The sequence below is a fragment of the Bos indicus genome, chromosome 28, assembly GCF_029378745.1.
Source record: "Bos indicus isolate NIAB-ARS_2022 breed Sahiwal x Tharparkar chromosome 28, NIAB-ARS_B.indTharparkar_mat_pri_1.0, whole genome shotgun sequence".
NCBI lineage: Eukaryota > Metazoa > Chordata > Mammalia > Artiodactyla > Bovidae > Bos > Bos indicus.
The window spans coordinates 7,385,352-7,410,072 of NC_091787.1; the positions used below are offsets into that span (position 1 = coordinate 7,385,352).

General features: G+C 40.8%; 1 protein-coding gene across 5 annotated transcripts in view; it reads right to left on the reverse strand.

Moving 5' to 3' along the window:
• TARBP1 (TAR (HIV-1) RNA binding protein 1) overlaps positions 1-19,757 on the reverse strand; it is a 65,295-nt gene extending 45,538 nt beyond the window's left edge. For 4 of the 5 annotated variants that reach the window (XR_011564631.1, XR_011564630.1, XR_011564632.1 and 1 more), the window contains exons 1-10: positions 18,764-19,757; positions 16,689-16,786; positions 14,232-14,301; positions 11,983-12,131; positions 10,886-10,938; positions 8,887-8,984; positions 5,815-5,950; positions 5,095-5,191; positions 2,423-2,512; positions 1,078-1,219 (exon numbers count right to left, since the gene is read on the reverse strand). Coding sequence is in view for 2 of the 5 variants with exons in the window: in XM_070781956.1 (XP_070638057.1) it covers positions 1,078-1,219; positions 2,423-2,512; positions 5,095-5,191; positions 5,815-5,950; positions 8,887-8,984; positions 10,886-10,938; positions 11,983-12,131; positions 14,232-14,301; positions 16,689-16,786; positions 18,764-19,706 (1,876 nt within the window). In the remaining 3 variants the exon portion in view is untranslated. The remainder of the gene's footprint in view (positions 1-1,077; positions 1,220-2,422; positions 2,513-5,094; positions 5,192-5,814; positions 5,951-8,886; positions 8,985-10,885; positions 10,939-11,982; positions 12,132-14,231; positions 14,302-16,688; positions 16,787-18,763) is intronic. The other variant, XM_070781955.1, reaches the window with a different exon arrangement.
• Positions 19,758-24,721: the final 4,964 nt, after the last annotated feature.

Genomic DNA, 24,721 nt, shown 5'->3' on the forward strand with positions numbered 1-24,721 from the left:
GGAAAATCCCATGGACGGAGGAGCCTGGTAGGCTGCAGTCCATGGGGTCACTAAGAGTCGGACACGACTGAGCAACTTCCCTTTCACTTTTCACTTTCATGCATTGGAGAAGGAAATGGCAACCCACTCCAGTATTCTTGCCTGGAGAATCCCAGGGACTGGGGAGCCTGGTGGGCTGCCATCTGTGGGGTCGCACAGAGTCGGACACGACTGAAGCGACTTAGCAGCAGCATAGGCCTAACAACAGAACCTTCCAAGAAACAGTAAATTTACTAGACAAGAGAGACAATAAAACACAAAAGCAAAATGTTCCAAAAAGGACAAACAGATAAACTCATGTATTTTGGAAGGATAATTATCTGATCATTTAAGACCTATTCCATAATCAGATTAGAGAAGTCAGGAGATAAAAATGACTTGGTCTGAGACAAAGCCAGCAAATTGAAGACATGTTAAATTCAAAGACGCAATTTACCCAAATTATCACTAATGACTTTAATGATGAGGAAGCGTTAGAAATGTAGAAAGAATCCTAATTAATGAATCTACTCATAGTTCTTCCCTCACTCAGTGCATTTGATGTTCTCCTAAGTATCTGGTAAAAAAAGAAACTAACAAAACCATTCTTTCAAATACAATTTTTCTCTAAAACTACTTTTCATAATCAGCTGACACTAAATGTAACACTTGGAAAACAAACAAAAGATAAACAGATTTATCTACAAATATTTCCACTACAGAGGCTCCAAACACACATCTGCAAAATCTAGCTGACAAAGATTCAGTAACTGTAGAATAAATTAATAAATGTATTTGTGTTCAATTCCTTCTCAGACAACTTACTAGTTTCTCAAAACATTTAAGATGGTTTAAAATCTCAAGTTCTAGAACAGATAAAGTGCAAGTTAGGAAACAGTATTTTTACATAAAGTTTATTCACATTACTTGGCTGAAATACAAGTTTGACATCCATAAATCAGCATATATTTGGCATATATTTTCAATTTGAAAAACCAATAGAAAGTTCTTAGAAAATGTTTTGGTTACATCAGTCCATAAAAATGATCTCAGACTTACCTTCCCAGGCAGATGACCTAATATACTCTTGCACTAGGTTCCTGACATAAGCATTTAAAGAAGAAGTCTCGTGAAGTCCAGTGGAGCTACAACTTGAGGATTGCTTGAAATAGCTTTCGTTAATACGCAACCAATCACAAAGCTGAAAAAGAAAACAGTTATCACTTATTTTGAAAGTCTAACTGAACAAAGGGCTTCTAATTTCCCTAATTAATTTTCTTTCTTCCACAATAAACTGAATTTAGATAACTGAACACAACAAAGGAACAGAATGTTTATTGTCATGATTGAGCTTCACACACAGTTCATACAGAAAAAATGTTCGTATGTATGTATGTATGTGAGTATATTCACATACGTGTGTGACTGTTTTCTAAACTCCTCAAAGAACTTATAAACTTCATTAACAGGGAAGAATTTTTAAAGCATCTAATATAAAATGTACATTTTGATAAGGTGCTGTAAAGAACATCTCTATGAATAACAACACATTATGTAAAACAAATTACAACCTTAAAATGCACTTCGTCTTCATATACTAAAACAAGGATTTATTTTTGAGAGAATGTAGAATTTGAAATATAAGTTATAAGGAAAGCTCCTACCCTCCTTGCAAGTTTATTTTCTATCATATGTGCATTTTAAAATATAGTTGACCCATGAACAACATGGGTTTACACTGCAGGTCCACTTACACGTGGATTTTTTTCAATAGTAAATACTACGGCATTTCATGATCCATGGTTGTATGGGTCCTGACGTGGAGGAATCATGGATATGGAAGGCAGTTTCTTAAAAAAACTAAACATATGCTTCTTACACAATCTAGAAACCGTGTTCCTTGAAACCAACGCAAATGAGTTAAGAAGTCACGGTCACACAAAAATCGGTATGCAAATGTTTATACCAACTTTACTCATAATCACCACGACTTTTCTCCATCCACTGCAACACACTTAGGGTTTCATGACGCACGAGATGCAAGAAGTCAGAAGAATTACAGATCACCGAAATGTCAGGGTCGGGAACCCGAGTAGATATTTGTGTCACTGTTCTCGAGTCTAACGTCATCAGTACTCCCATCAGGACTTTCAGTACTCGTATCTGGAATCGAGATCTGCCCAGTAACACTATCTTCTCTAGAATAGTTCCATCTCTATTTCACTTTCTGTCTCCCACTTCTCCACAGGAATTCTAACAGCATTATTGGTTAGGTCCACTCAAAGCAAATAAACTTTTTTTAAAAACCTCTGTTGACAGATAACAAGAAAGGCCAGTAGTGAATTCAACCAGAAACCATTTTTCACAAAGTCTTCAAAGACCTTATCATTATTTTCAGTCTCACCTCCATCCACAGTGAAGTTCCTCGTCCTAATGACTCCTCTTGTCTCACTGACATGAGAAAAGTTGAGATGTCAGAGAGTGACACTTTCTCCTGCGGGCAGGGCAGTTTTAAAAAATTACTCACTGAAAAATGTTTAACTGAATGAACATCACTGTAAAACCAATCTAGCATATTATTTAAAGTAGAATACTATTAGTTAAATCAAGAGCTATATTTTTAAAAAGGAAATATTCAACTTTCAAAATGAAGAGTTTGATTATAAACAGCTAACCGTTATATAAAATGAAAGATTACTTTATAAATCTATTTTCCTTAAAATCGAGATTACTATCTCTGAGATAAAGTGGTATAATCTAAAAGCAAAAACCAGAAACATCCTATAAGAATTACTTATTATTTACATCAAAAGTGAATCTTTGTTTTTCAAACCCACAAAAACTACCCTCAGCCTTCAGAAAACCACCCAAATCTTTTTATTCCCTTAAGGTCACACATCTCCAATTAAGACACCCTGCTCTAAGTCTAGGAGAAGGCAATGGCACCCCACTCCAGTACTCTTGCCTGGAAAATCCCATGGATGGAGGAGCCTGGTAGGCTGCAGTCCATGGGGTCGCTAAGAGTCAGATACGACTGAGCGACTTCACTTTGACTTTTCACTTTTTTGCATTGGAGAAGGAAATGGCAACCCACTCCAGTATTCTTGCCTGGAGAATCCCAGGGATGGGGGAGTCTGGTGGGCTGCCGTCTATGGGGTTGCACAGAGTTGGACACGACTGAAGCAACTTAACAGCAGCAGCAGCAGCTCTAAATCTGGGGTTGGCAAAGTCACTCACAGCCTGTTTTGTGAGTAAAGTTTTACTAGAACATAGCCATGCCCCCTTATTTGTAAATGGTCTATGGTTGCTTTGGAGTAGCTGTAATAGAGATCAAACTGCCAATATCTGCTGGATCATCAAAAACGCAAGACAGTTCCAGAAAAACATCTATTTCTGCTTTATTGACTACACCAAAGCCTTTGACTGTGTGGATCACAATAAACTGTGGAAAATTCTGAAAGAGATGGGAATACCAGACCACTTGACCTGCCTCTTGAGAAATCTGTATGCAGGTCAGGAAGCAACAGTTAGAAGTGGACATGGAACAACAGACTGCTTCCAAATAGGAAAAGGAGTACGTCAAACCTGTATATTGTCACCCTGCTTATTTAACTTATATACAGAGTACATCATGAGAAGTGCTGGGCTGGAAGAAGCACAAGCTGGAATCAAGATTGTCCGGAGAAATATCAATAACCTCAGATATGCAGATGAAACCACCCTTACGGCAGTAAGTGAAGAAGAACTAAAGAGCCTCTTGATGAAAGTGAAGGAGAAGAGTGAAAAAGTTGGCTTAAAGCTCAACATTCAGAAAACTAAGATCATGGCATCTGGCCTCATCACTTCATGGCAGATAGATGGGAAAACAGTGGAAACAGTGTCAGACTTTATTTTTCTGGGCTCCAAAATCACTGCAGATGGTGACTGCAGCCATGAAATTAAAAGACGCTTACTCCTTGGAAAGAGAGTTATGACCAACCTAGACAGCATATTCAAAAGAAGAGACATTACTTTGCCAACAAAGGTCCATCTAGTCAAGGCCATGGTTTTTCCAGTGGTCATGTATGGATGTGAGAGTTGGACTATAAAGAAAGCTGAGCACCTAAGAATTGACGCTTTTGAACTGTGGTGTTGGAGAAGACTCTTGAGAGTCCCTTGGATTGCGAGGAGATCCAACCAGTCCATCCTAAAGGAGATCAGTCCTGGGTGTTCATTGGAAGGACTGATGTTGAGGCTGAAACTCCAATACTTTGGCCACCTGATGTGAAAAGCTTACTCATTTGTAAAGACCCTGATGCTGTGAAAGATTGGGGGCAGGAGGAGAAGGGGACGACAGAGGATGAGATGGTTGGATGGCATCACTGACTCGATGGACATGGGTTTGGGTGGACTCCAGAAGTTGGTGATGGACTGGGAGGCCTGGCGTGCTGTGGTTCATGGGGTCGCAAAGAATCGGACACAACTGAGCGACTGAACTGAACTGAACTGAACTGAATAGAAATTGTATGACTCAAAAAACCTAAAATATATCAATCCAGCCCTTCACAAAAAAGTCTGCTGACCCCTGTTCTCAATAATAGTGTGTTACTGGAGCTCTGTGAAAAAAAGAATAAGGATGTTCTTTGAATGTCAAGTTCCTGGAAGATGTGCAGAAAAAATACAGAGGAAACCAGGTGAAAGATTCCAAGAATAGTCTCCCAGTATGGTCGCAAGCTTCCCTACCAACAGGTAAAATGCCTACCAGAAGGGCTCCTTAGAGAACCAGTGCCCAGCATTTTCACTGGGGCGCTGGTCACACAGATGCCCTGCGCACGGCACCTACAACTTCAGAGCCCCAGAAGGAAAGCAGTTTTCAGTGAAGATCACACTGTTTTCATGAGCCCTGCAGGCATGGTACCGGGATGGTGGGAGCCCTCCTGAAATCCAGGTTCCAGATGCCAGCCAAGGGCCAATCTTATGAACAGGGCTTTCTAATGACAGCGTCACAGGCCTGCTGTGTAAACTCTTTAACGAACTCCCACTCACTGAGAAAGACTCTCAAACTGAAGTTAAGGTGAGCAAGAAAGATCAGCTTACCACGTCTACCAGATTCATGGCGGTCTGGAGGAGATAGCACTGCGCTGCCCCTCTCAGCAGGATCTGATGTGTGATCATGGTGCACTGCAGAACGTCCCTGATGGTGGAGAAAACACACGCAGTCCCATGGGCTCAGAGAATACTGTGATCATCTGTAGCTACTGACAACTTGATTTATAATATCTGCACTTTCTAACGCAGAAAGTCACTGTCAGGAGAGCTGCAAAGCTATTAAATAAGTAAGGCCTCTAGTAGAGTACAATAAAGAAAAAGAATCTTTAAAAACTAACAAGACACTTTCAAAGCACATTTTGGAAATAACTGGTAATCAATACTGACATTTAATAAAAACACTGGCCTTATTTTTAAAGTGGTCAAAATCCAACAGTATATATTATGGCATTTATTAACATTTAAATTAGTAATTCATAAAACAAAGTTAAGTTCAACAGCATGTGGGATCTTAGTTCTCCACCTAGGGACTGAACCTGTGCCGCCTTGCAGTGTAAGTGTGGAGTCTTAACCACTGGACCATCAGGGAAATCCCCATGAATAGATTTTTTAATTTGCTTTTTGCTTCTGTAAAATTAAGAGTGAAAAATCAGGATGCCAATATTAACTAAAACCACTCACCATGGACTAAAGCAGCAGAGAACACTTAATTTACTAAGGAAAGTTATGACAAATAACCACACATGAAGATACACAAGAGAAAATTACCTGAGGGCAAGAAGTCCTTCCATACCCAAGGCTTTACATCTTGGGACGTTTGCCAAAGCCTTGGATAGAAACAAAATGGGAACAGCACACCAATGTCTGCTCGTCATCTTCTGAATAAATTTTAACAGGAAACTACCTGAAAGAAAAAGTTTTAAGACATCATTGTTGCTAACAGGCACATGAGAAGATGCTCAAATCATCAGACACTACATAGGGAAATGCAAATAAAACCATAATGAGATGCAACGTCACACCCATTAGGATGGCTCTAATCCAAAGGACAGGAGATAACAAGTGCTAACAGGATGTGGAGGCACTGAAGTCTTAGACATTCCTGGTGAGAATGTAATAGTAGCTCCTCTAAAAATTAAAAACAGAGTTACCATATTACCCAATAATTCCACCCCAGGTATATAATTAAGAGAAGTGACAGATTATATTCGTATAAAAACTTGTATATGAATAGTCACAGGAGTAATTCATATTAGTAGTTAAAAGTAGAAACAATCCAAATATCTACTGATGAATGGATAAACAGAATGTGAAGTATCTATAATATTATTATTGTATTATTATTCAGCTACAAAAAGGAATGATACATGTTATAAGAGGTTAAAGCGTCTGCCTGGAATGCGGGAGAGCCGGGTTTGATCCCTGGGTTGGGAAGATCCCCTGGAGAAGGAAATGGCAACCCACTCCAGTACTGTTGCCTGGAGAATCTCATGGAGGGAGGAGCCTAGTAGGCTACAGTCCATGGGGTCCCAAAGAGTCGGACACGACTGAGCGACTTCACTTTCACTTTCAAGCAAAAAGAAACCAGACATAAAAGACCATATATTATATGATTCTTTTTATATGAAATGTTTAGAATAAGCAAATCTATAGAGACAGAAAATAAACTCGTGTCTGACAGAAGCTGGGGGAGACGGAAAATGAGATGATTACTTATGGGCATGGAGTTTCTTTTGGGGATAATGAAAATATTCTGAAATTAGTGGTGATGGTTGTACAAATTTGTGAATATACTAAAAACCACTGAACAATTTAAAAGGGTAAATTTTATGGTGTGTGAATTATATCTCAATAAAGCTGATAAAAAAAAAATCAATGTTATTTCAAATTCATTCCCTTTTAGTAAGATGAGTATTCTAGTATATTGTACATACTCTGATAACAAGCAGTTTTATATATATATGTGTGCGTGTGTGTGTGTATATATTTTAAGTTAAGGTAAAAGATAAATTTTTTACTGTTGGAAACCATTCTTTTGTTGGAGATGTTAAAGAAAAATACCATTGGTATCTGGCCTCTGGAATCTGCAAACAGTAATATTAGCTCTTTCTCACAGGTTATTTCTTATCTATACTACAATTACTCTATTTTGAGATACACAAGGATGGTGCTCTATCCCACTTTCTCTGCTAATATGTGATGTCTTAAGGGTCTTTAAGTCACATAGTCAATGAAAATGCCTGTTTCTTCCGATCATCATTGTAGAAATCTTTTAAGAAATCACTTTTAAGAAATCCTTGGACAATCCCAAAAGGATATGACATGTATTTTGTATTTCCCAAAATGCCTAGCCCAAAACCAGATATGCTGAATATATTCACTGGAAATCACTGACATAAAAAAATTACAAAGTAAAACCTATAAGTAGACAGTTTACTTGCCCTCATTCTTGCTGGACTATTTAAGTTCCCATCTTTTGCCTAACGCCTCTCTCACGACACAAGGAAGATGGCAACTGTCAAGCTTCTATTTCTCACTCACTCACCACATAAACAAGGGTCTGTCATGCGTCTGGTACAACCACAAACACCAAGCTCTCAGACTCTGCGGGGTGCTGACCACCAACATCTCACTCACACTGTGATATACACACAGGACATGCCCATGTGGTCAGAAAATTAATCCCCAGGCTATAAACTTCCAAACTCTAGCAAACTAAACAATGGTTCTGGCAGTTACCTTCTCCACTCTAATTTTTTTAAAAGTAACCAAAACAATCAAATTTCTATAAATCTAAGGTTGCGATATACAAACGGCCATCTTTTCCCTTTCTTTCCTGACTTTTGAATACATATTACTATTGGTCACTGTTCATCCTATATGCAGATTAAATATTAATACAAAAGGAAAAAATATATATATTTCATAACCAGGGTCACTTTCTACATCACAAAGCCTAGAATGAAGAAAAGGCTTAGTAGGGGAAATCCTGCTACTCAGCAAACAAAGCAACATGGGTTCCATGCTTTGCTTACCAACGGAGCTCATCAGAAAGAAACACACATCCTCAATCCGAAGAAGTGGGACACTTCTAAGATACAAGGTCTTATAAAAAGTTTTCTTCTTGTTTAATCTTTCTAAGTCAGTATGTATAAAGCAACAATTTTGACACAATGGATATTCTGTTTATAACTTTTTCCTAAGCCCAGGTTCCTTTTTTCTTTGACTTATTTTGCTAATTTTTGAAATTGAATAGAGATACTTAGAAAGAATGGCAAACTGCAGTACATATTCCATAATCGCTTCCATGCCACAGATCCCAATACTGGTACCGTGCTATATACAAAGGTGAGAGTGTGTACTCAATTTCAAAGGACACTTGCATAATTCTGACAAAATTTGCATTATCCTGAAAAAAAGGAACTAGTTTGACAATACTGATTATAATAATCCTAGGACTCTCCTCAGAGAAGGCAATGGCACCCCACTCCAGTACTCTTGCCTGGAAAATCCCATGGATGGAGGAGCCTGGTGGGCTGCAGTCCATGAGGTCGCTAAGAGTCGGGCACAACTGAGCGACTTTACTTTCACTTTTCACTTTCATGCACTGCAGAAGGAAATGGCAACCCACTCCAGTGTTCTTGCCTGGAGAATCCCAGGGGCAGAGGAGCCTGGTGGGCTGCCGTCTGTGGGGTCGCACAGAGTCGGACACGACTGAAGCGACTTAACATCAGCCAACAGCAGGACTCTCCTAGAAGGATGGTGCTTATAATCAACATTCTAAAAAATTTTTTCAATTTAAGCTAATAAGTTAAAAAGAAATTCTTTACTGATACATACTCTTTATTTCTTCTGGAAGAAAAGAAATATAAGTGACTAAAAACTTCTGTAATTTCAGTCCCAATGGAGAAACACTTCCTATCAGCTGGCCTGGGGACCTATAGACAAAGGGGGTTAAAAAACAAATATATAAAATCTACTGACAGTTAAGCATACTGAAACTAAGTGCAATATGGCTCAAATGTCTTTCAACAATAAAACCATCTTCTTCTGAACCTGCATTTTATTTTTCAGTAAAATCTTAAGAATCCCTCCGATTACAAAAACATCAGGATATTACTGAAAAACTGATGTGAGTTAGTAATGGGTTATACTAAGCAGGCATAGATCTCCTTTTATGACACTTTATCTGACACATATGCATCAACCTTGCCAAACAGTATCATTTTAAGAAAAGTCTAGAAATGGTAGTTTAAAATTATATTTTATTATTTCTAACACATACTCCAATGATTTAATACCTTTAAGTATTAAGTAAAAGACATATGTTAGTAATAAACCACTTTTGCAGAAGCATTTGATTGCTAACATCTACTAAAGACACTTTTATTTTTGTTTCTTTTGCTTCTGCCAGGAACATTATCTGTTAACTGAACACACTAGTGTGGGAGCAAACTGAAGGCATTTCATAATAAATGTGTTTGTCAACTCTCAGAAACCACCAAGTTGGTTTTACTGCTCTCCAGCTGTCTGCTTCAGAAAGCTATTCAGTAGTAATGAGTTATTTGAAAAATAAAAGTAATTGACAAATCAAGCATTGATATGCTTTTTTGATAGTAAATAGGACTGAATATTAATGTAACTTAGCACAGGTTGATTTAAAATTTTTAAAGAAGTTGACTGTCAGAGTACTTTCTATCAGAAAAGCAAAAGTGCAAGTGTTAGTTACTGAGTCGTGTCCAACTCTTTTGTGACCCCATGGACTGAAGCCCTCCAGGTTTCTCTGTCCATGGTTTTTCCCAGGCAAGAATACTGGAGTGGGTTGCCATTTCCTTCTCCAGGAGATCTTCCCGACCCAGGGATTGAACCTGGGTCTCCTGCACTGCAGGTGGATACTTTACCACTGAGCCAGCCACCAGGGTGGCTTGCTCTATTAGAGATATATCAAACAAAAGACTAGCAAGTATAAACTTAGTTATCAGAATTAGAAATATTAATACAACATAATTTCAAAAGCAAGGGAAATTTCTGAAGATACAATTCAAGAGTACAGATAAAGCTCAAAAAATGAGGAAAGGCGCAATGCTGACACTCTTCTCAGTATCAAGCTTGATGAAGCGTAAAGGTATTAAATGAGCAACATGTAGTAGAGAATGGCCTCCACCATCTGACATGGAAAGGGAAATGTTAGAACGAACCCTGTGGTAGTGGACTAGAAATGGGTATACTGGTGTAAACGGATGGTTTTTAATATGGATGGAAGGACAGATGCTGAAATATAGATGGGTGAGTCTGCTCAACAGACAGAGCTAAGAAACAGATAAACAGAGATGCAAAGACACATATACATACATAAAGATGCCAATTAAACAAATGTGGTAAAACACTATCATTTAGGGAATGTGGATAAAAGGTAAGTCAGAATTCTCCGTATTATTCTCACAACTTTTCTATAAGTCAAAACTGAAAGTTAAAAGAAAGGAAAAAAAAGTGTCAAGTGTTGGTTAGCCAAAGCCACCATAAATTCCAAGAGGGCAGAAGTCAGGAGTAAGGGAAAGAAAGTGCCTATGTGAAGTGTCCTTCCCCAAAACCCAAGAAAGGATGGGTTCAGAGTAGGAAAGAAAAGAAAAAGAGAAACCCCAGATACAACTACTAGAAGGACAAGAAGAATCACAAACCCAGAAGGGACAACATGGTAAGAAAAAGCTGAATGTCTACGAGGCAACATATATTTATCCACCAAATGCATTTTTAACAATCTGGTCATATTTCATAATCAAGTTAAATTTATAATCAAATACATATTACTGCATTGCTGCTAAATAAAATGCATGTTTACCTGCTGTATAGAGAGCTCTCTGAAAGTGCATCCATTAATGGTCCAATGATAAACTAAAAAAAAAAAAAAGGAAAAAAAAATCTGACGTTACGCTGTAACTGAATTTTGAAAAGTCAACTTGCCCTAACTGTACATCCTACGCAGGCCTACTGAAGAGCTGTTATAAGCAATCTCTTATGCTGCAGGCTGATTTATGATAGCCTTGGAGGATACCTTAATCCCAGGTATCAAACCAAACTTTCCAACCTGATAAAAATGTATGGAATACTAAGAGAGCACATGCTGTGCTAAGAAGAAAGGAATCCAAAGAAGGGACACATGGTAGAAAATAAAGGTAGTGACTAGTGAAAAACAGAAAGATACCCAAGAGAAAACTTAAGCCCCTGTACCTGGATGATAAATGGGGAAAAGCATATCTTTGAAAACATTAGAAGACAAAAGCATGCTTTCAGGAAGCGCAAGAAGGCTAGGAGAATGTAGAAAAAGGATGCATACTAAAACACCGTACATGTACGTGGATAATTAGGGACATTTAGGTTACCTCTAAATGACAGGTAAATTACTATTCCTAAGTCTATGCTCATCCAACTCATGTCATCATAACAGGACTTAAAATCACAGCTGTAATTCCCACAGGGTCATCACTCTGTGTGATTTCTGACAAGAGGAAAAGTACACATTCTAATAACATAGCTCAAAAAGCAACCCCTGCTCAGTACAGCAGACAGTAATTCACTGACTCAGAACCGGAGGAGTAGCACCACTAGACAAAGAGCAATAATTCAGTGCTTCAGAACCATGGAGAGAGTATCACTACCATACTTCTAGTCCAGGGTTCACGCTGCTGACTTTTGTTCAGAATACAGATAACCAAGGACTACTTTTCATCACGGTAATGATGCAGCAGCCTGTCGACAAAGCCCAAGTATGAGAGCCTAGTTTAGAGATATAGGGTTTGTTTTCAGCAAATCTCTGAAGTGTTATTTGCGATTTTCAAGCCCCAGTATGTACTTTTGAAGATCACATAAGATACAACAAATGCCTTCTCCTCTTATCTTCTGACAGAGGGAACAAGGGAAGGGAGAGGGTGCCATTACCTCAGAAATTTCTGGTGAAAATGGAAGAATCCTTGTTTCATACAGTTCCAAAAAATGGGTAACGCCTTCTTTAGTCAGGATTTTATTTTCACTTTCAAACATTCTTTTATAAATGCACAGATGCCAGGATGGGTGAAAGAGCCAGCATCCTGTGAAAATAAACACCCAAAGTTGACTTTGATTCTCACATTACATGGCTCCACATAGACTATATATTCATAAATAAACACACACACAAATACATTAACTTCATTACCACAATCACGTTCAAAGGTGTTTAACTACTGAATAACCAAAATCACTTCAGTATTCGATTTTCCATTTTCAGTTTCATTTAGAAAGACTGCAAGCAAATGTCAGAGTGACTACAGTGTACAAAATTAAATATGATTCCACACACACAGGTCGGAACTTTAGGTATGGGGTGATTTCAACCAATTCTCTCACCTTACTTCAATCCATTTTTCATCTGAAACTGTCCCTCCTCTGTTTAAAACCCTTAAGTGGCTTCTCAAAACTCAGAATAAAATCCAAACCAGGCATGAAACTGCCCCTGACAACTACTCCAGCCTCAGGCCACCCCTCCAGCACCACTAAGCTGTGCCTCACTAGTCGGGTGCTCTACCCGCTGGAGCCACTCCCATCTCAGGGCTTCTGCACCCAGAGCTATCTGCTCCACTCTGAGTCAGTCCTAAGGCAGGCCTTGACTGGCTTGCCTCACCAAGGTATGGCCTTACTAGTATTTCATTGCTGTCATTTTTTTGTCGTCTCTCTAGAACTTTATAATCAAAACCATTTTTTCCTGGAAAACGGACCAAAAATAGCTCTTCTGTCTCACCACTTCACCCCAGTGCTCAGTACATACTGGACACTAAGTATGCATCTATTAAGTAAATACATGAATGAGTGATAAACAAAAAATGAAATAAGTATGTACCTTAGAGATACTCTAACTCTTTTCAAATATCCTTAATATTTTTAGGAAAAAAATTCAGCATTTTAAACTCATGGCATTCTATAAATACATCAGGCCCTTTGTGTGTGTTATTTACATCAAGATGCTTGTTCAATTCTTTGGCAGTGGTAATTTTTCAAAATCTGTCACTGCTATTTGATTTGTTTTGCCAAGAGCTGTGGGCAAAATGCGGTAATAAGAGAATCATTTTAACAGTAAATGCATAAGTGAAGTCACAACAGGATTTAATTAAATTCTAGCCCCAGGTGGGACTATAGATTCGTATGGTCTGTGAAAAATTCTAGTGTATCAGAAAACAACCATAGCAATCAGCTGAATAAAGCTCAATTCCTAAGGGGTCACACTATTAAAGTTGTAATTATCTAAAGCAGGCACTGAAACCCATTTACCTAGGTTAACTCTCATGTGTAAACACGATAATGTAGCATTTCATCATTCATATGAATACAAAACAGTTAGCCTGCATTTAGCTGTCTCATTTATCTAAACTTAATTTCGTAAGATAATTTTAGGAAGCTCCATCTTCATTTTATTTCTCCTAAAAAGCCCTCATAATATAGTACTGATTAAGGACTTAAAAACTATATTTAAAATAGTATCTTAGAATTTTCCCTTCCCCAGAAGTCTAACCTACAGAACAATGGCTGAAATACTAAGAAAGCAACTTTCACAATGAAACAGATATATTAAGAGAACAAAGCTGGAAAGCAGTTAGAATATATAATACCAAACAACACTTATTAAAAAATGAATAATACACCATACATAAAACATTACCAAAGAGTCCTTATCTTTTAAGGATATATACTGAGATAATTACAGATGAAATGATATGCTGTCTAGGAATATGCTTCAAAATCATTTGATGAAGAGTGAGCAAGTGAGGCCACATGCAATGTAAGACAGGAACTGATCACTGCAGAAGCTAGGTGATAGGGTTCATCACACAAACTCTTCTCCTTCTGTAAATGTTTGAAATTTTCCATAATCATAAGTTTATAAAATTACCATGCCTCTAAATTATAGAAAACTCTGCAGCCATTTAAAATTAAATTCTCAAAGACTATTTAAAGACATAGGTAAGTGCACTTGGATATACTGCTGAGTCAGAAAAAAACATCCACAAGGTATGTATCTGGAATATTAGCAGCTGTCTCCCGGTAGCAGCGAATTTACATATTCATATAACATTCTCCACAAAGAACAATAATTAGTTATAAAATAAGGGGGTAAATGATGCATCATAAAAAATCAAAATAGAAGCAGCCATTACCATTTTCCTCTGACACTGCATATTCAAACAGACTGTTTAGCTTTGGTAAAACTGGCTTTATAACATGTATCTGAAAACAAAAGCAAAAAGCCATAGGAAATGAAAATTCACCTTTAAAAACCAAAGTATTATTATATATTTATGTAAGTCACTCATCTGTTCCTCCCCCCACAATCTCCACCCTCCCTGACCCCACCACACCCATGTAAAAAAATGTGCAGAAGGTGCCTGATTTTTCCAGTTTTTAAATCATACAAATTCAAGACTGAGTATGGCAAAGCTAATAAATATAACCTAGAACATAATTACAGTAACATTACATTTATAGAGTATCATAAATTATGTCATGTAATCCTTAACTGTCCTGGGAAGCAGGCAGGGCTGATAATACCAGTATTACAAAAATGAAAAAATACTGAAATGCTTTCTCTAGTCACTCAAGTTGTTCAAGGCCACACATTTAGACGTAGAGCCAGCTCAGCATTCAATGCTCTTTTTTCTTAGACTCTTGCAGATACCAGCGTCTAATGTACATATCCTAGAAACTAAAGGCAACTAACTTAGAGTTTCTAAACAGTGAGGGTGTTACGGATGCACTGATTAAGGAAAATCATAGTTTATATAAATTTGGAAATGTTTTTCGTTTAGTCCGCATCCCCACACCTACATACATTTAGCACATATGAGTACTTCTTTATTTTAGTCAACAGTCAGTGCATCTGGACTGACACCTTACAGTCACTCCATGATGGCTGGTCCCACAGCAATCTGCAGCTTACATACTGGGAACTCCTATAACAAAGAGGTCTCCAAGTGTGGTCCCTAGAACAGCAGCATATGTGTCTCCTGGGAATATGTAAACTATTTCAATTCTCAGGCCACACCACAGACCTAATGAATCAGAAACTCTGCAGACCAGATCCAGCAACTGATACTTTAATAAGGCACCAGATGATTCTAATGAATGTAAATCGAAATGTTAATCTCTAAAGAGAGTCCTCCTAACTTAAAAATTCCATGTTCCTACTAAGATTAATTCAAAGTCAACTGAAAATGATTTTTCAGGTTTCTATTCTCAGAACCAAAGAATGCAAAGATGTAAGAACTGAAAGGAAGAAAAGAAAGCAAGCCTACAAAATCAAATGGTCACTATTACTTAATAACAACTGACCTCAGACTTTAAGTAACATTTTCCTCACTGTGTATTTCTTTGGAGATTATTTATAACATAGAGAAACTAAAACCTAACAAACACTTTAGAAGTAAATGTCAAGGGAAGACCAAATAAGACCAAATCTTTTGGTTGATAAATTAAGTCAACCGAAGTATTCTTTAATTTCCTGAGTTTACATTGTGTTGTTGTTCAGTCCCTCAGTTGTGTCCACTTCTTTGCGACCCCATGGACTGCAGCACGCCAGGCCTCCCTGTCCCTCCCCATCTTTCCAAGTTGCCCAAGTTCATGTCCATTGCATCGGTGATGTCATCCAGCCATCTAATCCTCGACGCCTTTTTCTCCTGCCTTCAATCTTTCCAGGCATCAGGGACGTTACATGAGAGTCAGCTATTCACATCAGGTGAGCAAAAAGTTGGAGCTTCAGTTTCAGTGTCAGTCCTTTGAATGAGTATTCAGGGTTGATTTCCCTTTAGATTGAGTGGTTTGATCTCCTTGCTGTCCAAGGGACTCAGGAGTCTTCTCCAACACCACGGTTTGAAGGCATCAATTCTTTGACTCTCTGCCTTCTTTATGGTCCAGCTCTTACAACCGTACGTGACCATTGGGAAGACCATAGCCTTGCCGATAGAGACATTCATTGGCAGAGTGATCTCTCTGCCTTTCAACACACTGTCTAGGTTTGTCACAGCTTTCCCGCCGAGAAGCAACTATCTTCTGATTTCATGGCTGCAGTCACCATCCGTAGTGATTTTAGAGCATTTAGAAGAGGAAATCTGTCACTGCTTCCACCTTTTCCCTTTCTATTTGCCATGAAGTAATGGGGCCAGATGCCATGATCTTAGTTTTTTCTTTTAAATATTTAGTTTTAACCCAGCTCTTTCACTCTCCTCCTTCCTGAGTTTACATTTAACCTTAATCTATGCTGGAAAAGAAAACAGGATTCCCTGGTAGCTCAGATGGTAAAGAGTCTGCCTGTAATATGGAAGATCTGAGTTCGACCCCTAGGTCTGGAAGATCCCCTGGAGAAGGAAATGGCAACGCACTCCAGTATTCTTGCCTAAAAAATCCCACGGACAGAGGAGCTTGGCAGGCTATAGCTCATAGGGTTGTAGAGAGTCAGACACAACTGAGCGACTTCACTCACTCATACTGGAAAACAAGGTACGCTTGCATTCCATTATGCTATATCCAAGCTGACCTTTCTGTATTGGTTCTACAGAATGTTTGGGGGAAAAAAAGAAACTGCACCTGTACATGATTTGATAAAATATGAAAACACTTACCTGATTTCCTTCAAGAGTTTCCATAATTAAAATATAGTTTTCCCAAAACTTTAGAAGCTCATCTTTTTTCTTCTCAGACCACCAAAACAGACTTGGGCCTGATATGGTTTAAAAAAGAAAATCAGTTTCTAGATTTAGTTCCTAAATAGAAAATTTTATGTTTCTAAACATAAGGAGACAACAATCCACCAACTACAGCAATAACAAAATCCAAAGCCAGCTCAGCCAGTGACTCAACCCCAACAATCTAACAGAGTACCTATCTCTAAGGCATAAATAATTCAGTTGCTACTGAAAAAAAGTAATCTCATTGCCAAGAGATAAAACAGAAAACAAAACCAGACTCAAAGATGGTCCAAAAATAGAACCTACATATACCTGTGATTAGTATGTTAAAGGATCTAATGGAAAAGGTGAACAGGCACAAACAGATGGGGATTTCCAGGAGACAGAAACTAAAAAAGTGTCAGGTGGAATTCACAGAAAAGACATAAAGGATCCTTTGATTAAATTATCAGATACTCAAGGTCTTGAAGGTAAGAACTCCAGGAAAAGAGCTTCAACACAGGAGCAGGTGAAGGGAGTCCCCCAGGTAAAAGTGAAGGCAGATCTAAGAATGTCAGTGGTGTTCACAAGGCTGAGCTTGTAATGGGACTTTTCTAAAGTCTCTTCTAGAGTCTCTTTTCTAAAAGTCTCTTCTAGAGACTTCTTCAGGAAAATTTATGACTGATGATCTCACTAGTACAGGAAAGATTTAAACGACTAAGAATCTGGGGCTGAATTAGTGGTAAGTATGGAGGCAACCAAACATAAATGACAAATACAGGGAAAACTTGCAGGAAGGAAAAAATAAATCATAGATTACTACATAGATCACTGGTGAACAGTACTTGCATAGTCATAATTTTGTTGAACTCACATTTAATCAAAATTGCAAGTAAGATAATGGGTTTTATATTACTAGATTATGTCAAGATATAGGGATAGACACCAAAATAATCAGCTCAAAGAGGTAAAAGTGGCTGCTCTTTGAAATAAAGGAAATATAGATGGGAGGCAAACATAAGACTATTGCTTATCTTTAAAACTGCAGAATGATTGATGCTTTAAAATAAATAAATTTTAAAATAAAATAAAAATGTTTTCCAGCGACAGCTCTCACTGGATGATCATCAACTTGCGGGCTATTAAAATATCTACTATCTGATGTTTTAAACGTGTATAAAAATATAATCTACTCACATCTTCAGCGGAACAAAACTCTTTTACTAGTATAAATAAATAAGTAGGCAGCCACAGTTGAAAGGATAGAAATTTTCCATCCACTGAGGCAGTTTTGACTCAATCAATTCATTTTGGACTTCGATAGATCAAAATAAATTTAAATGACTTAAGTGTATTTTCACACATTTCAGTGAACAAACTGATCAATAGTAACAAACCAAACTAAAGGGAGGCCTTGCTATTTTGTCCACTTTTATCCTGTAAAAAACTGGTAGGACGCACAGGCTCAAAATGTAAAATTAATTAACTAATACCTCATTCTATTAAATCAACTGCAAAAATACCTTCCGCCAAAGGTCGACTTAAGGCCCATATACTTAACTAATATTAATAAATCCTCCTAAGAGAACTACCGAAGGATTGTGATGGGTTTCCCATGACAAAATTCTAATACTCAAGGCTCAATTCGAAGGTCAGTACATGCAAATACTTTTCCTTTCAATTTGATGGGTGCTATCCCTTCTTTTCTATTTGAACGAGCCCACGATATAGTGCAATTTTGGTCTGTTAATATCCTGCTGGACTAGTTCCTAAATTATTCCACGAATGCAGTATTCCACCCGCTCTGGGTCAGAGAATTTATCCTAAATGGGGACTCTTCTAACAGTGCTGCAGTGATTTGCTATAGTTCAGAGAACACCCTGGAGATGAGGTTCCCAAGGTTTTTCAGGTTCTATGGGGACCACGAGAATAACCAAATTCTGTACGAATCGCGGAGACAGCACCGGAAACAGAAAGGCCGGCCTCGCAGAAAGTCAAGTAGGGATGGGCCAGGGAGCAGAGGCAAGTACCGGTTCCTTCGCCGGGGGCGCACGCGCAGTCGGTCCCCAGTTCCGCCGACACCTCCACAGCCCGCTGCAGCAGGTAGCGCGCCCGCTTGCGCGTCAGGGCGTCCTCAGACCAGGCCAGCCCGGCCTGCACCGTGCTCCAGAAGCGCCAGCAGCGCCGGGCGTCCAGGCCCGCCTCGCACGAGGCAGGCACGCTGTCTGCGCCGGGCTCTGGCAGTAGCTTCTCGGCGAGGGCGCTCAGAATCAGCAGCTGCGACCCGACGCGGCCCGGCCCCTCAGACACCCCGGGCGCAACCAGCCCGCCCCACACAGCCCGCAGCGCCGCCCCGCCGCACCGGCCCAGAGCCGGCAGCAGCCGCCCGGCAACCAGCGCCGCAGCGTCCGGGGACGGCCCCGCCTTGTCCCCACCCAGCGCCAGCGCGAGAGCGGCCCGCGCCACTCGCTCCAACAGGGGCGCGTCCTCGCGAGGCCGCAGGCAGGGCCCCACGGCCGCCAGCACCTCCACGGCCGCCTCGGCGGCCCCTTCGAGGCCGGGCGCGGGCCCCGCGTTGAGCAGGTCACATAGCGCCTCCTCGGCCAGCGCGGCCGCCAGCTGCGGGCCCCCGGCCAGGCGGGCGCACGAGCGCAGGGCAGCGCCTGCCGCCCTCAGGACGCGCCGGCGCTGGCGGGCCGCGGGACCGGGGTCATCCGCGCCGCCCGCTGGGCACCCGCGCAGGCCCCGCAGCAGCGGCACCAGATACCCGGCGGCGACCTCGCGCGCCGCCTCCGGGAGCGCGCCCGCGCCGCCGCCGCCGCCGCCGCGCGCTTCCTCATCCTCCAGTCGCTGCAGAAGAAAACACAGGGTCTCCACGCGCTCCGCAGATGCCTCCCCGCGGCACAGCGCCCCAAGCAGGACCCGGGGGTCCCGGCTCTGCGAGAGCAGCGCATCCGCCAGCACCCACTCCATTTGCCCCGCGCGCCGCCGCCCGCGGGCGCCCAAAGGAAGGCGCCGGCGTGCGCGAGTGCGTGCGCGTGCGCGGCTGTCCCGAGCACCCGCCCGCAGGTAGGAGGCTTGCAGCCTCGCCTTGGTCCAAGTCGCCGCGCTTTGGGCGGGTCCTACCAGAATGGCCTGGGTAACTTTTTAAGGAAAAGAGGCTCTCTCGTGAAACGTTAATGTAGTATCTACACCAACTCCATCGATTCTTAATTGGAGATTGGCCTGTCCGGGGGCTCTAAATCATTTTAGAGTGCCATGAGAATGGGCCAGAAGAACATTTGGAAGGTGCGCTCACCATCACCTAGATTGTTTTTAAAAAGGAGCAGCCTGGCACCACCCACAAAGACATTGATACAGTGGGTCTGCAGTGGGCTCCCGACAGCTGCATAAAAAAATAAATACTGAAAACAAGAATAATTCAGGAGCCGTGCAAAGTACTGTAGGAATGAGCTCGGGATAGAGCTGAAAACGAGATGCCCACACCAGTACTGGCAGTCAAATGCCCAAGCTGACTCTAGCATGCAGTTCTTCCCACATAATGCTTGTGCTTCCACATGCAATCCCCAAATAGTTCTTTTGTCTGTTCTGTATTTCTGACAGCGTCTACTGCTAAATACAGAAACAGAAAAACCTCACCTAAGCATGCACCATACTGGTTTGGTTTATGGCTCAATCCTAGGCAAACTGAATCAGTGAGGTGAGTTTTCTTTGCCTTCCAACCACACCACAAAGATCTCTCCCTTAGTCCATGGAGAAGTCACAGTTGCCCCTTTAAAGAGCTTTATGTGTAATAAACATAATGGATAAAGTGTAATTTAAAGTTACTTAAGTTTAAGTGTATTTTATGCAATTTAAAGTTATTTGATTTTTATATTTTATGTTTTATATAATTTAAATATATAGTTATCCAACATCATATATGCAAGATTTTTTTCCATGTTTCAGAGTCATTCGGTTTTCCATTGACCGCATGCATAAAGGTTTTTATTGTAAGGCTTCCCTGGTGGCTCAGGGGTAAAGAAAATGCCTGCCAGTGCAGGAGACAAGTTCGGGAAGATCCCCTGGAGAAGAAAATGGCAACCCACTCCAGTATTCTTGCCTGGGAAATCCCAGGGAGAGAGGAGCCTGGCAGGCTGTAGTCCACCGAGTCGCAAAAGAGTCGGACATGACTAAACAACAATGACAACAATTTAGATTGTGTCAGCAAATATCTGTTGCCTTCATCATTTAAAAAAACATCAGTTTGGGGACTTCCCTGGTGGTCCAGTGGTTAGAATTCTGTGCTTCCACTGCAGGGGGCACATGAGTTCCGTCCCTGGCTTGGCAACTAAGATCCTTCATGCCCTGCGGCAAGGCCGAATAAATAAACATCAGTTTCCTTCAACATATATTCTTTATATATCTATCAAAAATGGACAAAAGTCTTGAGCAGACTTTCAGCAAATAAAGATAGGCTAATGTAAGCATCTGGGAAGGTATGGAGAATCATTATTCCTCCCAGACATGCAAATTCAAGCCTCAAAGAGATAGTACTTCACACCCATCTGAATGGCTAAAATTTTAAAGACTGCAACTGCCAAAGGACTCTTAAGGGTTTCCTCCTGAAACCCTGTCTGTCTTCCTCTAGTTTTCACCATATACCTTTGTTCTGTTTTTTCTTTTTCTTATTTCCCCAGCTGTTTCTTCTCCATCCTTTTGGGAAGGACTCCTCTTTCTATTCCTAATCTGCTCATATGGATATTTCCAGACTTACATCTCTAGATTCCTGTTCTTCTCACTCTTTAAAATTTCCCTGAATAGCTTCATTAAAACTACAGATTCTACTACGATTTACATTGTTAATGATGAAAAAACTCTAGATGTCCAGCACCCAATCTCTCTCCCAAACTCCAAACCTATCTGCCTACTGCCTACGAAACTGAATGTCCCTCAAGACATCACTCTCAATCTCCACTTTTAAGAAGGTCACCTTATTATCTTAATTCTTTCATCCCTTCCCCCATTGTTACTATCCCCACCAATGTACTTCTTCCTGTACATTTCCTATTTAGGGGAGTGGCCATAACTCATTCAGTTGCCCAAGTCAAAAAACCTGGGAGCCAAAATGTTATCAAGCCAAATTTTGGTCCACTTGCCTGGATGTGCAGTTAAGCCAATCTACTGACACCAGGTGGCAGGGAAGTTTATTGCAGATGCCAAGCAAGGAGTCCAGGCAGCTAGTGCTCAAGAGGCCTGAACTCACTGAAGGCTTCCAGGAAAAGGTTTTTAAAGACATGTGGAACGATTTCTGCAGAGCACCTTCTGAGCGCTGACAGAAGAAGTTTTAGACTCCCCTCATTTCTTACTAAGATGACAACAATAACTTTCTGCCTGATTCACTCTCCACCCAAGGGCACATGCCACATTGCTACCAGGATGACCTTCCTAAAATTAAGCCACAGCTACCCATGACCCCCAGAATTATGGCTGAATTTCTTAGCATGTCATCCCAGATGCCTCTTGAGGTGGCCCTGCCTATTTCTCCAGCCTCCTGTCCTCATGCCCCACGTACACCTTGATTTTGAAGTCCCCAGAACATGCCATGTGCTCTCACTTTGTCTTTCAAAAGGCTTTCCCTCTTCTGGAAGACTCTTACTCCATTTGACTAAGACACAGTTCACACTGTCATTTCTCCAGAAAGTCATTTCTTTTTTTTCTTTTTTTTTTTTATTTTGGGGTGTGTCATGTGACATACAGGACCTTAGTTCCCTGACCAGGGATCGAACCTGTGCCCCATGCATTTGGAACATGGAATCCCAACCACTGGACTGCCAGGGAAATCCCAGAAAGTCATTCCTTAAACCTCATTCCCACTCCAAACACCCATTCCACCGAGGTGGTGTCCCCCTCTTCCAAACTCCCCAAACATCCTAGCATATCTCTTATGCAGCATTTGTCACACTGTTGTAACCACAGGTTTACTTCTCTGTCTCCTCCCCCCGTGAGCAATTTGAGGGCTTATCAGGGGCTATGGGTGGCTATGAGGGGCTATGGGCTTCTCTGCTAGCTGAGCAGTAAAGAATCTGCCTGCAGTGCAGGAGACACACAGGAGACTCAGGTTTGATCTCTGGGTGGGGAAGATCCCCTGGAGGAGGAAATGGCAACCCACTGTAGTATTCTTGCCTGGGAAATCCCTGGTGGGCTACAGTCCATGGGGTCTCAAAGAGTCAGACATAACTGAGCACTCATTCATATCATGTCATATCATATCATGGGCTATATCTTTTATCACACTAGTCCCAGCATCTGCACCTCTGGTTGTATCAAGCTCAAGAAATGTTTATCCCCTACTCCTCAGGGAAGACCCAAACTATAGGGCATCTATAAGAAGCCCTTCACAATGCCTTAATGGTACTTCTATCTTCCCCAAGCTTTCAATTGTGGTAATAACAATAGCTAACAGTTACTTATCATACTTAAAAAGAATATATGGTAATATATTTACCTATAATACTGTATTGAATTCTCAAAACAACTCAGAAATGAAGTGCTATTATTTTTCTCATTTTACAGGTGAGGAAACCGAGCAGGGAAGAGAGTAAGTACCTTGACCCAGTGTCACACGATGAAAAAGCAGCAGAACTGACTCAAAGCTGTGCACTCTGCTACATTACCTCTAAAACACCAAGAATGCAAAATCCGCAGTTGCAATTAGATTCACTACCTACATAATCTGCACTCCCAAGGTCTAGGAATGTGGTAGGAATGAATGAATGAATTTGTGTGCTTCTGGCATAGCTCATGATCTCCTTTTCAAATGAGGATTTCAGTTTTAATTTATTGTGTAGCCTACACACCAAATGTAGTACCAGAAGCATGGTAGCCACTGAAAAAGCGTTTGGAACAGAGTGAATACAAATTCCGTATTTTACAGTAAGAGAGTTATAAATTGATCATTCGGAAAATTTCCAGGGACACTAGTTTATAACTAGTTAGTTTCAGGTGTAGAGCATTTTGCCCTACCTCACTGTGAGATTGGCTTGCCTTTTTGGAAGTCTGAGGTCTTCTGTCAGCGCTCAGAAGGTGCTCTGTAGAAACCGTTCCACATGCTGATGAACCTCTGATGTATTTGTTGCAGGGAGCGGTGGGGGAGGGAGTCTCCCCATCTTACTCCTCCACCATCTTGAAAGTCTTCTCTGGGACATAATGACTCAAACATGAGCATTTGAGAGCTGAAGTCCTTGTTGCCTTGTTCAGCATGCAACAATATGCTGCTTTGATAGACAGAGGAGACCTGTGTGAGAAACAGCCAGTTACCCCTGTTCTTTCCCATGAACATGTGGGGTTGCACTGGAAGTCGTGTGTGAAAGGCGTTTAGAAGAGTTTGCTTTCCCAACTGCTTTCGAATTTCCTGTTTTGTTCATAAGTGATTTAGGGTTTATGACTAGTTTTTTTTTTTAACTGAAGTATACTTGACTTACAATGGTATGTTAATTTCAGGTGTACAGCAAAGTGATTCAGTGATACATACTTGTATGTGTGGTTTTTTTTTTTTTCAGATTCTTTTACCTTTTAGGTTATTGTAAAGCATTGAGTAAAGTTCCCTGTGCTATACAGTAGGAGAGATGGCCGGTCAGCTGTGAGAGCCAGAGGTGGAGGATGGAGCACATCCCAGGAATTGGTCCTCAGAGACCACTGCCAGACACTCATGTCCACAAGGCAAAGCACAGGTGGAGTTTCTCCCTCAGAAGCACACACATGTATCGCCCGAGGAAAGAGCATGGGGCAGGCTTGGGGTCCACGGGGTCCTGGAGAGAGTGGTGCATGAATCCATGACTGTATGAGCAAGAGTAAAGCAGCTCAAGAGGAGGCAGGGGTACTCTTAACACGTGTCCACACTGGCACCACACTTTGATGTTGAAATAGCAATTAGTCTGGTAGAGCCACTAAGGAGAACTGTATGGAGTTTCCTCAAAAACCTAAAAACAGAGTTGCCATATGATTCA